Source organism: Tiliqua scincoides, chromosome 3 (genome assembly GCF_035046505.1).
Source record: "Tiliqua scincoides isolate rTilSci1 chromosome 3, rTilSci1.hap2, whole genome shotgun sequence".
NCBI classification, from domain to species: domain Eukaryota; kingdom Metazoa; phylum Chordata; class Lepidosauria; order Squamata; family Scincidae; genus Tiliqua; species Tiliqua scincoides.
Window position 1 is genome coordinate 140,240,711 of NC_089823.1, and position 16,649 is coordinate 140,257,359.

The 16,649-nt window shown below is 44.8% G+C and overlaps 1 protein-coding gene across 1 annotated transcript; it reads left to right on the forward strand.

Moving 5' to 3' along the window:
• Positions 1 to 366: 366 nt before the first annotated feature.
• On the forward strand, positions 367 to 12,926 carry SFTPD (surfactant protein D). Its single transcript, XM_066620950.1, has 7 exons — positions 367 to 562; positions 3,872 to 3,988; positions 5,803 to 5,910; positions 9,153 to 9,269; positions 9,703 to 9,819; positions 11,258 to 11,341; positions 12,550 to 12,926. Exons 1-7 carry the CDS (start codon positions 367 to 369, stop codon positions 12,924 to 12,926), a joined length of 1,116 nt encoding a protein of 371 aa, XP_066477047.1.
• The last annotated feature ends 3,723 nt before the right edge of the window (positions 12,927 to 16,649 follow it).

A 16,649-nucleotide genomic window follows, 5' to 3' on the forward strand; every position in this document is an offset into this window, starting at 1 on the left:
CACTGCCAAGGTGCTAACATTGTCAAAGCACATCAGCAGTTTTTTTTACCATTGACAAGGCACACCATGCTGCTGGTAGGGGGCTCACATCCCCCAATTGCCCTGTTAACAAATGACCCTCTCCAAAGTCGCACGGTACACCAGTGGACCATCTGCAGCGCACCAGTGTGCCACGGCACAGTAGTTGAAAATCGATGCTTTAGTCAATTAAAACTCACTGTGCAGCAAACCAATACAAACATAGCTTAGCCTTCATCTAATTGCTTTGCAGTTGTTCAGTGTGATAGATGTACTTGGGCTACAAATGCTTTGGGTTAACCGGTTTCCCCTCCTTTGAATTGTTTCTTCAGGTCAAACCATTAAACAATGTTGGTGGTTGTAGTATTTTGTGCTTTAGTTTCACAAGTGACCCCGGCAGTAACCCCAGCATCACAGCAGATGGTACAGAACTGGGATCGACATGCCTGTGCACTACTTGTTTGTGCACCAGCAGAGAAAGGAATGCCAGGGAGAGATGGAAGGGATGGACTCCAAGGACCAAAGGGAGACATGGGAGCCCAAGGTATGGAAAAGTTAACTTCCCAAAGGTTTAAACTCTTCCAGGTTCTGCTTTCTGCGCTCACATTAAAAGAAAGAGGCATTCTCCAAAACATGCAGTTCCCTGGAATCTGTGCATAAAAGATGCGTCGTATAATTTTTCCTGTGTAATTTAGCTCCTCCGTCATGTTGCTAATTACATTATTATGAAATTATTACATAACATTATTATGTAATATTTTGTACATCCACCAGTTATGCTTAACTACTGCATCTTGGAAATCCATAAGGGATCATTACAGCTGCAACATTATGCATACCTACCTTGAAGTCAGTTGGTAGAGCTGCCGCCTTGTATGCCTGAAGATCTGAGGCTGCCAGTTCGAAACAACCGGAAGTACCCCAGAACTGATGACACGCTGATATACTGATGAGCTGACCCACGGTGGCAGAGAGGAGTTGCCTTCAAGTGGGGCGTGGGAGGCAAAGGGCCAGACCTGGAAGGAATCCAGCTGGAATGAGGAGTTCTATGAAAGACTATTCAATTGTAAAAATCCCTATGGGGGTTTAGAACTGCCTGCCTATGTAAACCGCCTTGGATTAATGTCTGAGGAGAAATCTGACGACCAGAGAAAGGTGGTATATAAATACCTGTATAAATAAATAAATTTACTCAGTGGGGCTTGCATCTTAGTAGAAATGCACAGAATTGTACTCAGGTGCAATCCTAAACTCCCTTACTAGGGAGTAACAGCCCAAACCTGAGCTGCCCAGAGCATGGGCATACTGTGGCACCAAAATGGCAGCCGTGGCATCCAGTGCACCCCGGACAGCCGCCCCCCCTCCTCTGGAGAAGGAGACTTTCGTCCCCTTCCCCCAAGTAAGGAAAGTAGCCCCGCAGTGGGGCTACTTGATTCTGCAGTGACTCTCAAGCTGGCACAGAATCAAATAGTCCCATGTTGGACCACACAGTCTGAAATGGGGCTCTGGATTTGGTGGAGCTGAGCTCCACCTCTCCCTTCCCCTCCGCCCCACTCCCTTCCCCGACCACACCTCCTCCCTGCCCTCCGCCTGCCTCTCCCCACCTGAAACATGCTGGAACTTACTTGAGTAAACATGCTTAGGATTTTACTGTATATTTCCACAAGATCTTAATATTTTAGTGATTTGTGCATTCTGAACATGATTCTGATTTAACTGGAACTGGATATTCATTCAAGGGAACTGGTGACAGACAATTGCCCATCCCAAACAAGGAAATCTGCATATGGAAGCAGGCATACAGGAACAAATTACTTTCTGAATGGGAACTGTGGTTATAAATCATATGCTCTTTCAAATGCACATCCAAAAGTATGCCTGATCTGTGTTGCTTTGAACAGAACATGCATTCATATGTACATCCTCAGCCACATTTTCATACAACCAGACAAACATTACCATCTTATTTACATGTGACTAGAGCTGGATTGAGTCCAGCAGTTTTTAAGAGCATTGAAAGTGTTGTGATAGAAACATTGGGCTGCAGTGGATGAGCTCTCTCTTTTAATCAAACCCATTGTGTTGGGGGGGGAGGGGAGTACATGTGTACAGCTCTTCTTTACCCACTTGGTAATCCATTCCCACATGTACACGTGGTAACAGAACATGAACGGAGTAAATCAACCATGTGATTAAGTGACATTTGGATGCTCCATCCCCAAAGTATTTATGTACTGCAGTGTTTACATATCATCTTTAATCCTAAAATTACTTCCAGCATATCTGCTAAAAGAAACCTGCATTCATATAGCAAAGATTTATTGTCATTTAGGATTATCTCTCACTCAATAGAGAACTTAAAGGCTACTTAAACATTGTCCTAGTCATATGGGGTAACTTCCATTCCAGTGATTTTCTTTTGTCTCACAGCACACTGACAAGGTACTAAAATCATCAAGGCACACCATCAGTTTTTTTGACAATTGACAAGGCACTGTCAATGCTGTCAATGGGGGACTCACATCCCCCAAAGGCCCTACTAATAAATGACCCTCCCCCAAACTCATGAGGCTTACCCGCCCCCAAACTCCTGTGTGCAGAACAGTCGCAGCACACCAGTGTGCCACAGCGCAGTGGTTGAAAATGACAGTTCTATTCCATAAGCAGCTTCTGTACAGTGAGGATAACCACATGGGTAGGGACAATTTCACAGCTCATCCTTGCAGAACTGGCCATTTGCCTCCCAGAAGGATCCTGATTTTGAACTGGTTCAGAAGATACTCTAACCAGCCTGTTGTCATCACAGGATCATGGGTCTCTCTATTTTCCCCGAAGGAGCCATCCCACTAATGTCCTTAGAAATTTAAAATTTGTTTTATTGATTTCACATATATTAAGTATTACACAGGCCTACAAAATTGAGGGTCAGAAAAGTTTTTCCCAAACTTTATGGTGGCTTGATATGAATTTGGGGTGCCGATTCCAAAAATGGCATCCGTTTTGCCCTATCACATCTAGTTTTGGAGATCAGCAAAACTCCATGCGTTGCCCATGGGGTAGGCTTCCTCATGAGGAAGCTGCTTAAACCATTCACTAAAGAGGCTATGCCGTGTCTCCAGAACTAGATGCGATAGGCCAAAACAGATGCCATTTTTGGAATCGGCACCCCAAATATACCCAGGAATTGGTGTAACGTTTAACGAGCAAAATGTGTGTTGGCCTGTGTTATCAATTTCTTTGTGGTATATGTTTTGACTCAGGTACTTATCTGAATGGTGACCCATGAGCAATGATTAATGTAGCATCAAATCGTTTTGCCTGAGAAGGTTTGTATAGATACATACATACTGTGGCATGTGAGTGTACAAGATAAAGTCCCTCAGGCCAAATAGTTTGCAGAGCCTGTCTTCTTCTTGAATCAGAATTCCATTCATGGAGAAGGCGTAATGTGAGAATGCAGGACTAGACGGAGACTAGCAGGTGGCCACACTCACACTGAGGTACAGGACCTTAGCTGACTACTAACCTAGTATTAGAATGGGAAAATGCTTATCATTATGCTAAGGCTCCAATCCTATGCATGCTTACCTGGAAGTAAGCCTCATTAACTGCAATGGGACTCACTTCTGAGTAAAAATGCATAAGGTTGGACTAGAATTTGTATCTTTCTAGATAGAATTTGCATCTTTCTACTCAAGATAGTCTAAGGTCAAATTCACATTATTTCCTCTGACTGGGGAGCAGTTGAGAGAACAGACTAGTTCGTGTTTCTCTGTGAAAACATAGTCTACCTAGAGCTCCTCTCCAAAAGCACCTGTTGGTCACTCTCTTGTTATCTTTGATCAAACACTAGGATTACAAGGACCAAGAGGAATAGCTGGTCCTCCAGGGACTCTGGGTCCACCCGGACCACCAGGAGAAAAAGGATGCCAAGGAGAAACAGGACCGAAAGGAGATGTGGGAGAAATAGGTAAGAAGGATCTTTTATCACATCCGTTGTTCTTAATTTTATGACATAACAGGCTACAATGCTTGGTTTATGTACTGCAGACAATAAAGGCTTTTCGTCAAAGCTCCCTTGTCCATATTTTTACCCATCTCTATCTCTAACCCTTACCATAGGGCTCTCCTGTCTGTTGGGTACATGAGACCTGGTGGCCAACCCTGGAGGGATAACAAAGTCCTTGGCATTTTCCCCCGGCCCTAGTAGCAAATACATGTCTCTACTATCTACATTAATATTTGCACCTGTAGAATCTCCCTAAAAGACAAAACAAGAGAGTAATTAGCTGGGGACAAGTCTCAGAAACTATGGATGTTTCCTGTACTGGAAGCAATGGGGTGGAGCAGAGTAATCAACAAAAGCACCCTGTTCCTATGGTAAGATATTCCATCCCTTGGGCTAGGTTTCAAAATAAATACTATACTCACAGAACGGAGTTGATTACATACATCTCATGATTGGATCAGAGGCTCCACTACTTCAGAACAGAGAACCCCAGAGCTGTTCCCTTTGTAGGCATGTGTGGGGGAGGGGGAACGTCTGCCATTCTGGAGACAGGACACATATCCCAAACATCCCACTCTTGCAATGGTCTGGAGAAAAGAGAGAGTGTGAGAAGGATGGAAAGAAATTGTGTCAGGACCACAACGCCCTGCAAGAAGCAGAGGGGCAGATAAAGTGGGTTCAGGTGACTGGACATCACGCTGCTCTCCTCCAGAGTCCTGCAGGCAGCACTGCATCTAAATTCTGGAGACCCTGGAGACTAGGGATGGTTGGACAGTGTGCAGAAGGACAACCTTGGTCGTTAGTGGCCCTTTCCCTGCTCATTTGTATGACTGCCACTTCCTGTTCCAACTCCAAAATGGCAGTTGGGCCTGACGGGATAAACATTTGAGGTGGAGCAAAAGGAAAGGGGGGAGTAGAAAACTGTGTCACATGGAGGAAGGGCACAGCTATTCTTAGCCCACTTCATATTTAAGTGGTACCTGGATATACCAAGCAGTGAGTAGCCATTATATTCCTTGAATGACAATGAGAAAATGCCAGTCTTCCCAAATTAGGGAATAATGCTGCTTTCCTAAGCCTAGAAATAATTATTCACCGTGTGTTGTGGTTTTGCTTCATCAGTCTCCAAAAAGAGACACTTCATCTCTTCCTTAACCGGGTCTGAACTGGCTTCGGAACTGGAAAAAGGTGTGACCAAAAAAATTACGTCAACTCTTAAAATGATGTGTTTCAATTAGGAAATGTGATTAGGCTTTATATTTTAATTTGCACATTTTAATTTAGCTACTCTTATACTGTTCATCTTAGCATGCTGAATATTATGCCGGTAATCAGGAACTGAACTTGCCAAGTACAGCAATGCTTATTTCTGCAGTGTGTTATGACTACTGATGGCCCATTTTTGGCATCTAAATGTTTGTGCCTGCATGCTGTTGCCCAGGTAAAGTCTCAGATGGACCTGGAAATCTTTATAGTTTCCTGGTCAGGGGGGTCACAGTGGGCTGGCTGGGCAGGCACACAGCCCCAAGGAACTATGACCTGCACATGGTGCAACAGTGCATAAACGGAAGAGTTCACAGTTTTAGCCCTGCAGCTCCTGATACACTGCAACATGTCATTCTAACATCCATCCTCAACATATGGGAACCTTTGTTCCTTTACCTTGGGGCTGTATTGTGGCTGCACCGGGGCTGGAAATTTGGATAGGATTGGGCCCTAAGTCTGTTTCACACCAGAGTCTCTGCTTGCTCACATAACCTGTTCCATTTGATCAGGACCACGTGGAGTCCGAGGCTTGCAGGGCCCTCCAGGAAGCGTAGGTCCTGCTGGAAAACAAGGAAGCAGTGGCCCACCAGGTGAAAAAGGAGCAAAAGGAGAAATAGGTAAGCTTGTTCATTCAACAATTGGATTTCTCCAGAAGAATTCAGTAAAATACATGGGCTAAAATATAAAGAGCCGCACAATGAGTTGTGCATGCCCAAGTGGATTTGAGGCTTGTGTTTTCTAAAACAGCATTAACCATGCCATGTGGCTTTTCAAATGGAAAGATCTTCCAACAACAGTAGGTTCTATTATGTCTCTTGTGGGTGTGTGGGTCAATGAAAAAAGAAGGGTCAAAAAGCTCATTGGTTACATCCAATCCCTTCAGCGTGCTTAATATAAGTTTTTGAATCCCAGCCATCAATTTGAAAAATGTGATGTAAATATTTATTTCAACCATTTATTGTTTCTCGCATGATTTGTTTCATTGTTCAAGTGCTTAATTAGCAAACCTTTAAAGTTAGAGACTTTAGGAGAGGACACAGTAATCCCCACCAGTCTATAAAGCTTCTGTTTCAAACTGAGCTGGTGTCACAAAGTGGTGAAGAGACTGAATCAGGACTTTCCCCAGGTATGAACTAACTAGGTGGACATGCCACCCCCTCTCAGCCCCCTTCCTGCAAGGGGCGGGGGGGGGAGAATAAAAATAATTGCCTTACATGCTTGTTGTAAGGTGTGCATCAAGATAAGATGTGTGAAACACTTTGCATGCTCAAAAAATGCTATACAAAGATTAAGCATTATGTTTCCCCTTTCCACCCATCAATACATACATATCCTTCATGGATGACTTATAATAATAATAATAACTTTATTTATACCCCGCCCTTCTCCCCAAAGGGACCCAGGGCGACTTATCACATAGATCAATTGCATGATAGTAAATACATGATAGGCTGATACCTGTAAAGCTTGACTCCCATTGTTAGGTTGAAGTCATAAGGCAGTATGATTGATGACATCCAACTCTGACAGCATCTTGTGTGTTCAAGCAATAAACTGCAGGTATCAAGGGGAAAGCCAGGACCAGCTCAGATTGGTGGGCAGCATCTCTGTCTGTCAACTCGCCTCAATTTACTCCTCCTTTTCCTTCTGCTCCTTGTATTGGAAACAGGAGAGAGGGACAGAAAGGAAGAGGAAATGTTGAGGGAAGGTGAGATCTGAGCCAGAACACTGGAGAGTGGGATGCGCAGAGGCTGGAACATTATCAGAAAAAGAGGGGCAGTGTTTGGCAGGCTGCCTCAGGCATCAGGAGGTGCTGGGCTGACCCTGGGGGAGGCTAATATGTGGTCTCACCACTAGTTAAAGACAGCTATGGAAACCAGTCAACAGAAACTCTGCTTCTGCCTTCCAGTTTTCATTGTTCAACTGCTGGATTAACAGTCAAGCTAAGGGCTGGCTAGTACATACAAGCATTCTCCACATGGTCATGTTCTTGGGTACAGTACGCCCCTCACAGGAAAACGTTTGTGTGAAAAGGTCACTTACGTGAGGAGAGCTTTCGTCAGTTCCATCATGGTGGCAGCTTGAAAAATACCAGCTTTTACGAAACGATATAACTATTACTGTCTGATCAGCCTTTTGTTGATAGCATCACCCCAGAAACAGAACCTTCTGTGTTCCGGAAGCCAACAGCTATGTTGGCTGTGAGAGTTGTGTTCCAGCTCTCTCTCCTCAGAGAGTCCAGTTCTGACGGAAATGGAGAGATGTCTAGGCCAGGGGTGCCCAAACCCAGCCCTGGGGCCACTTGCAGCCCTCAAAGCCTCTCAACACAGCCCTCAGGGAGCGCCTAGTCTCCAATGAGCCACTGGCCCTCCGGAGATTTGTTGGAGCCCACACTGGCTTGACGCAACTGCTCTCAGAGTGAGGGCGACTGATTGACCTCTCGCATGAGCTGTGGGATGAGGGCTCCCTCCACAGCTTGTTGTTTCACGTCTGTGATGCAGTAGTGGCAGCAAAGGAAAGGCCAGCCTTGCTTTGTGCAAGGCCTTTTATAGGCCCTGAGCTACTGCAAGACCTTCATTCATTCATATAAGTTCATCTTTAAAATATTCATTTATGTAAACTTATGTAAATTAATTCTTTTTTTTTCCCTGGCCTCCGACACAGTGTCAGAGAGACAATGTGGCCCTCCTGCCAAAAACTTTGAACAACCCTGGTCTAGGCTGTAGCTACTTGAAGAATGATCTTCAAAAAAGCAGTTCCCTGCTTTTAGAAAACTAGTAGGTCAGGGGAAAGGATTCTGTGGTCTGAAGTGGAACAGCCCAGACACAGATTTACCACTTCACTGAGAACTAGGCCTATGAAAATCAGTAGTTTTTTTCCATATGGTCATGTGCCCAGTACATGAAAAACTAAGCGCTAGCTTTAGTACAAACTGGTCCTCAGAGATGCAGCGTTTTTTTAAAATAGAAATAGACTTGTGTCACATTCCTGTCAGTATAAATATATCATCTACTGTATGTGAACAATGAACAATCTTGTCTAGCCAAATGTCCACCCTAAAACTGGAAACTGAAATTAGGGTTCAGCTATAATTACCTAACTAGTTTTGGATCTATGGGTATTGAAAAATATCTCCAATTTTAGGCAATTTTTTCTGCATGCATTATGAGCATATTTGCACTCTTTCAATGCTGTTTGGTGCACTTTTGTTCCCCTTACTACTGCGGGTTCCCTGTGCCAGATTGTTCTCTCTATCATAGGTCACATTTGACTGCTCTGCTGTTTAAACTGATTAATCTGGGTTACTGTGGCAACCCCCATAATTTTGTTCATGATGTCAGTGTGCTACATCTGACATGATGACATGACAGAAATACCTGTAAGCAAAATTCTGCAACCAGTTAAACAGCAGTGACAGCAAATGAGGCGAAGGGTAGCACAAGCAAAGGAATAGCAGCCAGAGGAATGAAAAGGTACTGAACACAATTACAGCATTGACTCATGTTAATTTTCTGCAGAAAATGTGTTGGACCCCTGTATAGTCTGCAGACAACAAGCGGGGGAGAGCTTTGCACTCCTCTGACTAGTAAAAAGGCCAACCTGCGCTGTCTCCTAGATGCGTGTGATTTGGGAATGTAAGGTTATATCACTCTATTCAGAAATGAGATCATAATATATTGTTAGTCTTGTCCCAGGCGGGTGCACATTTATTTATCTATCTACCTGCCTTTGCATGGCCTTCCAAATTTCCTAGCAATTCCTGTGAAAGCCAGGATGCCTGATCTATTCCCCCAGGAGAAATGTAAAGCAAAACGATATACAACATTAGCTTCATCTGAATCATTCAATATTGCTTTAGGACCAAAAGGAGCCCCTGGAGCACCAGGTCCCCAAGGCAAAACTGGAGCTTCTGGCCCAAAAGGTGACCAAGGATCTGTGGGGGAGAAAGGACAAAAAGGAGATATGGGAGCCAGAGGTAAGTGACGTGAATATTTATTTATTTATTTATTTATAGGCCACCGTTCAGCCTAAAGATCTTCAAGGCTGCTAGCAGTCAATAAAAAGAATACACCCAGAACCAGTGGCCCTTAATTATTTGACTATGGAGGAGGTTGGAGGGTGCTTTCTTTCAGGTCTGCTGTCCCAGGGCAGGTGGTAATTGGAGCAAAGCAGAGTTCTGGGTGGCAGAGTGGAGGGAAGCAAGCTCCTTGAAGCTGCTTCTTCTCTAGGTGAAGTCTGGGGCCAGGCTGGCCAAAGGTAAGAAGGGCAAAGTAGCGAAGGAGGATTCCGCCAGGAGCCAGTCAGTTGCATATTCGAGCTAAGACAGCCCAAAGTATTTATCAAACCACAAACACAACAGAACAGGAGCCACTTACCCATTAATGTGCAAGTTTTGTATCTCCCAATAGGATTACAAGGAGCAACAGGAGCCCAAGGGCCAGTGGGGAAAACAGGCATTCCTGGAGCAAAAGGAGATAAAGGTTCCATAGGTGAAAAAGGGACAAAGGGAGATAGTGGACTCTCAGGTAAGCAGACAACACTTTCTCCTTCTGATTAAAAGAGATTTATGGCCCAAACCTATGGGCACACTGCACCTCCAGAACTTGCATTCTGGCAGAGCAGCATGTCTTATGGCTATCACAAATGCTACGTGCCATTTTGCGCAAACAGGCTGCTGCAAGGGGCAAGTAACCATGGCCATGTGCCAGGGGCGCCCAAAGAGACCCAGTGCTGGTAAGTCAGCATGGGGGTGGGCTGGAGCTGGGTGGAAAAGGGCAGGGAGGAGGTGGATTGAGGCCACGGACAAGGCAGAGTCCGCAGAGTCAGTGCCACCTATATCCGATCCGCCTTCTAGGCCTCAATTTTTCTTCCCAGGTCAATCAGTGGTGCTGTCCAAGTTGACCCAAACAGGCAGCAGACACCCATGTGCGAGAGCAAATGTTTCCTTACTCAGATGAGACCGGGACTCCCGCACACACACAGAATGCAGCACATGCTCTACATGTGTTCTGGTGGTGCACATGCTCTGGTGGTGCAGCTGCATCAGTGAGGATGTGCATTTGATAGGGTTGGGCTGTTTACTGAAGCTGGGAATAAGCTGGTCTTTTCTAACCTGCTGGGGCTCCCATTCAGCGTCCACAGTCCCTGTGAAATCTGAAACTCAGATTGAGTGTGAAAAATAAATGGTTGGCAACCTTCAGTCTCGAAAGACTATGGTAGAAGCTTACAGCACCCAGTATTCCCAGGCGGTCTCCCATCCAAGTACTAACCAGGCCTGACCCTGCTTAGCTTCCCAGATCAGACGAGATCGGGCATGTGCAGGGTAAAAATATCAAGTGTGCAAATCAGAGCAGATCCCATTCAAGAACTATTTTCAGAATAACCTCAGAAATTTACTATATTTCAGGTTATTCAGTAAAATTATCCATCTTCATTTTGGCCATAATTAAACGTTTGAAGCAGGAAATCAGTGATATTTGTGTGCTTTGTGCTTCTGTGCAACCAGTATTTCTTTTAGAAGACAATCAATCCATTTTGATGAACAAGCAGGAGCTCAGCCTATCCTGCTATTAGCTCACTCGACCATTAAAATATTTTTACTTTCACGGGCCATCTGGTTGCTCCCCCCACCCCACCATAGGAAGCAGCATACGCTCCGTTGTCACCATTGCATCATGTAAACTGGTCGGGGGTAGGGTTGGGATAAAAGTGAAAAGGCCACTTCGGGCCTCTAAATTTGGATACCAATAAACCACAACAAATGATTAGCTATTTAATCTTTTAGATTTTTATCGCGGGGTTGCCATTTGAATAGTCCACCTACATTTTACTGTGAATGATTGAGAGATGTGCCATTTCTAAGTTAGCAAAATGTTTGGGGCCTGCACTGTGTATATGATGCCCCTGATCACATGCACTAAGGTACTGCATCTTACAGAAAATGATCATGCTTTTATTTCTCAGAGGTCAATCTTATGTCAAAGAAAGTCAGCGCTCTGGAAGGACAGCTAGCGACACTGCAAGCCACTGTCTCCAAGTTCCAAAAAGGTAAGATGTGACAGAAAGGTGACTATGCAGGTGGAGCCTGTTTATCTGCAGATTTTACATCTGTGGGTCTTGCTCAAAGCAGGTCCCCTGGACCCAAGTTGAGACAAACTTGGCTCCATCTGAACCCTCCAAAGGGGGGCTTCCCCAGCCCTCCTAATGCCTCTTATGGGCATAAAAACGTCACTTACGGTTTTTGCTCCCAAACTGGATGTAGCATTTTTTCACGCTACAGGGCCATTCTGAAGCCTGCAGAGGCCGTGGGTGGATGCATGCAGCCTCTGCGGGCTTAAGAAAGCCCTTCAGAGGGGACTGGAGTGCAGCTCTGGTCCCCTTCGGACAGTTTTAGTGGCCAAAAACCATGGATTTCCTTACCCACTGTTTTCATTATCCGCTGGGGATTTAAGAATGGATTCCCCACATATACTGAAGCCCCACCTGTATTTTGAAATCTTCCTGGTTGTTTGATTCCTCAACAGAGATTCTCAAGGCCGGTATTACATCTGTTCATGGTTTCATTACATGTGATGTATACCTGATAACCCAGATTACAGCTCACACAAACATTGTCACGTGTACTAATATCAGCAAATCAGCTACAGCACTAACTCTGCACATCTTTCAGCTTGAAAGATGATGTCACAACATCATTCAGTAAGTGAGTTGATACGCTTGGCATCAGTAGCGGATTGCAAGCAGTGAAAGTGTAGTGGATTTGGGATGCCCTTCACCCCAGATCTGCTGCCATCACTGCTTCCCTCCAGCCTGCCACAAAAACAAGCCATATTGATCTGTTTTCTGCCTACTAAAATTGAGCAGCAAGTGGATTGTTCGTGTCCTTACCTTGCTCCTGGCTTGGTTTCTTCAGGACCTGATTTGATTTACAGAGGCCACGCAAACAAAGGAGCTCCTTCATTTGTGCAGTCCTGTCCCTTTAAATCAGACTGGAAGTCCCACACTTCCACTGTAGAAAAAACCATGTGAGATGCACAGCAAGAATGTTTTGTTTTTTAAAAAATTGTGCAGGGGCAGCAGTGATGGACTGGAAGCAGCATCAGGTGGCACTCCATGCTGTGCTGCCTCTGTGTCACAAGGGTGCCCCATGCCCCTTACACACAGAAATCAATCGTGCAAACCACCCCTTGCGAATTTAGCAATGGTTCTCATCCATTGCAAAGCACAATGATATGTCCTTCTTTTGTTTGTTCCAGTTGCAACATTCCCAGGTGGACGAATTGTTGGCAACAAAGTGTTTGTAACCAGCGGCTACGAAGGCACCTTCGATGACCTGAAGCAAAGGTGCCTGCAGGCTGGTGGCCAGCTTGCCACTCCCAAGAATGCCGATGAGAACGCCGCTGTCCAAGAGATAGTCGTTCTCCATAAGAAGTCAGTGTTTCTTGGGATAACTGACATTCAGACGGAGGGAAAATTTAAATACCTGAACGGTGATGCCATCGTTTACTCCAACTGGCATCCGGGAGAACCCAACAATGATAAGGGGAATGAGAACTGTGTGGAAGTCTATGTGACGGGCAAGTGGAATGACAGATCCTGTGGGGAGAAGAGGCTGATCCTCTGTGAATTTTAGACCTCCTGGCACACAACATCCAACCCAGTTGCAATGAGGACCACAGGTTTTCATACCCTATTTGCTTCTTACCAGTAAACAGTAAAGCAATCTTGATTTCGTTAATCCTCGCAAAATTCTAGTGAGCTACAACTATTGAGATCCACGCCTGCAAAACTTAGCCATTAGCCAGTGTTCAAATCAGAGCAGCTTCCCTCTTACCACCAAGGCCAGTCCATACTCCAGACTGCTTAACCCATTTCTTCCTAGCCCAAAGTGTACATATTTTATTCCTGTTGCATATATGCAACGTTGGGCAGAAATGGCTTAAGGAGGTACCACTGCATTGCCATGCGCTCTTCCCACTTCCCTAAGTGGGGAGAAATTCTACTGGTAGCGCTACTATGTTTAGTTTCATTTGAATGGGAGAGCACCAGAGATAAACTTGCAATGTGGACTTTATTTACATCTCTGTCAGCCAACTCCTAAAAAGAGGCAGCAGATCTCCCCAATATTTATCACTTTATCGATTCCAACTACCCTACATACCTGTGTAGAATCCACCCCTCCCAACTTCAGGTGAAAGCAATTCAGGTCAGGGACTGTGAGAGCAGGCAATTCTAGATGGGAGACATGCATAGCCCACAATTCTGACCCAGGAAGTCAAGCGATTTGGGAGGACTATTGCAGTGCAAATTATAAAAATAATAATAATACAGGTATTTATATACCGCCTTTCTTGGTCATCAGATTTCTCCTCAGACTTTATTCAAGGCGGTTTACAAAGGCAGGCTGTTCTAAATCTCTGTAGGGATTTTTAAAATTGAAAGGTTCCATCTTTCAAGAACCACAACATTTCAGATGGATCTTTCTGATCTGGTATCACATTCTGGCCTCCAGTTTCCTCCCACGCAAGCTGACAAGTAGCTCCTTCATCTCTCTCATGGAGGGCAGCCAAGACGCTTCTTCGCTCACACCGAAGAGCAGGTGGAATAACTCGGCTCGGCTTGTCAGCTGCTTCCAGGTCTCACCATTCACGGTGCTGGTGGCCTCAAACCGGTGACCTTGCAGATGTTATCTTCAGGCAAATGGAGGCTCTACCCTCTAGACCAGACCTGACTGATTTCCTTAGTTTGCACAACTCATCACTTGGGAAATTCCCTTGACTCACCCTTTGCAGCCTACGTTTTTGACCTTCACTCACTTGATCTTCATCTTTTTGCCTCCAGCCTGCCCTTGTCTTGCCCACCTCCAAAGCACCTATCTTCCCTCTAGGTTGAGCAGTTGCCAGTTGCCCATTCAGGAAAACTCATAGCTATTAAAAAAACATTAATGTCTTTTTGTCCAATTTCTGACTCCCATCAAGCAAAACCCCCATAATCAGATGGCTGAACTCACAATCGCATAGAATTCAATCTTTGCCTGATACAGACTTCAAAGAAAGGAGAGTCGTTCTTCCCAAACCATGTCCGAAAGCACATCTGCCACTCAACTGTCTCTGGTTTTACAGGGAAGCATGATATGCAGCAAATTCCAACAGCCTGTTTGCAGATATATTCAGCATGAAATTGTAAACAGAAATACATTCCACCTGGGGCCAGGATCAGCCCACCCATATGACTAACTGAAGTGGTCATTTTAGGTCACACAGATTGGTGAGGGATGCCCATCTTTGTCTGCCTGCCTCTACTCCTCTTCCTCCTCCCACTCCCTGGATTGGAAAAGGATGAGGGGACAGAGAGAAAGAGAAGATGTGGAGGAGAGGGGAGTACTGAGCTCGGACATTGGAGAATGAAAGGAGTAGAAGCTGGCACATCATTGGGTGAGGGGGACAGCATATGGCATGTTGCCTCAGCTGTCACGAAGTCTTGGGCTGGCCTTGGATGGCATGACCTGGGACACTATCCAATAACACCATGGTCTTTGTCACAGTGTGCTGGATTTAAAAAAAATGCCCCTAACATATCTGGTAACAGGGCTCAGAAAGTCATCTGAGACCCTGGAGAGCCTCTGCAAATCCAAGCAAATAGTACTAGGCTAAATTGACATATGGTCCAACTCAAGATGAGGGAGCTTCAAGATCACGTGTTTTGTCTCAGTGGCAAGCAGATGCCACCAAATGGTGGCTGACAACGAAAGGGGCTTCACAAGCAGCTAGCATCTGGGAAGCAAGTACTGCCTAAATGAGATGGGGCTATTTTGCTGTGTAGACAAAGCCAAGTCATGCTTTGCAGTGAATCTTTTGGCCACAAGAGGTCTCTTTTGGAAAATGTTACAGGCTTCAAGTCATCCAATCAGCCTAAGGCTGTTCCTGATGTTACTATGGGTTTTAAGATTACTGCAGAAGTTTGTTGATACCTGTTTAGGACTTCAGCAGCCTCAAGGTTCCCTGCGCCCTTGAATGTTACCGCCCTTTCTCTTTTGCTTCCTCATACATCTGGAATTCCCTCCCAAAACACTGACATGTGCCAGCTCTCTCGATTTCTTGTAAGTCCTCCTTAAAATCCACCCTTTGTGTTAAACTTTTAAGTTGTTAATCTTTAACCCATTGTTCTTTGTACTTTATATATAAACATACATACATATATAAAATAAATCATTAATTTCAGCTTAAGACATATGTTCACAAAAAAAAAGATCTTATAGATCTGGTCTAAAAAAATGTGTGGTTTTTTTCCAGACATATCACTTTTTATATGGGTGGGAAGACTTTTACAAGCACGGGATATATTTATATTTATTTTATTTACAAAATGTTCATTAAAAGAGCTTTTCTTCTGGTAAAAAGAAGTATTTTTCATCTTATGAATTTTTCATAATTCACGGGAGTGTTTATTGGAGGTGGGGCTAGAAAGTACTGCATTGTGAGACTGATTAGAGATATATGAAACCTTCATTTCCTCAGAAAGGTCTGCCTCAGGCTCAGGCATATAACTGTAAATCAATGGGTATTGGAATGTTCAATGGGTATAGGCTTCTACCATCCAGTGGTCCTCAGACTTTCCCGTCCTGCAACCCACCTTTTGGAACTTGGCAATCCATAAGTTTTGGTGGTGATGATGTCATCATATCCCCTTCACCACCACCACCATATCACGTCACTGCCAACTCCTTACTCAAGGCCCCCTTCAGGCCAAGCATACTCCGGGGTAGGCGGGCCCACAATGCAGATGCCCCGCTTGCCCCACTGGCTTCCAGAATGCCAAAATCCAGGCTGCAGCAGAGGGTGATCCGCTCGCTGTGCTGGCATGGGGCGCCACAAAGTGTGGGGCCCAATTTCATCAAATTGGGCAAATTGGCTTAAAGCCAGCACACCACCAATGCTCATCTTGCCATGGCTGTATGGTGAGTGGAAGGGCCCCCATGCGGGGGGGGGCACAAGAATGCTTCACATTGGACCCCACTGCTCCTGGTCATGACCCATAGTTTGAGAAACACTGACCTAGTCCATTCCTTTCACTGAGATACATGTCTGAATAGGCATCACTACAGATTCTGTGTTTTTCTTCCATTGTTTCATTGGGATGAGTGTTTGTTTACATATCCTAATGCATGTTCCATAATGATTATTCTTATTTTCCATTGTGAGATTGTCAGGAACTTGAGTCTGAAAATGGAACATATCATATATACTTGGGGCCTTCTTCTCAACATACACACATACAAACACACTTGAATGATCAAGGGAAGCAGGAATGGGGTCCAGTAACAGCCAGTCATATATGTGGTTGCAAAGGGAAAGCT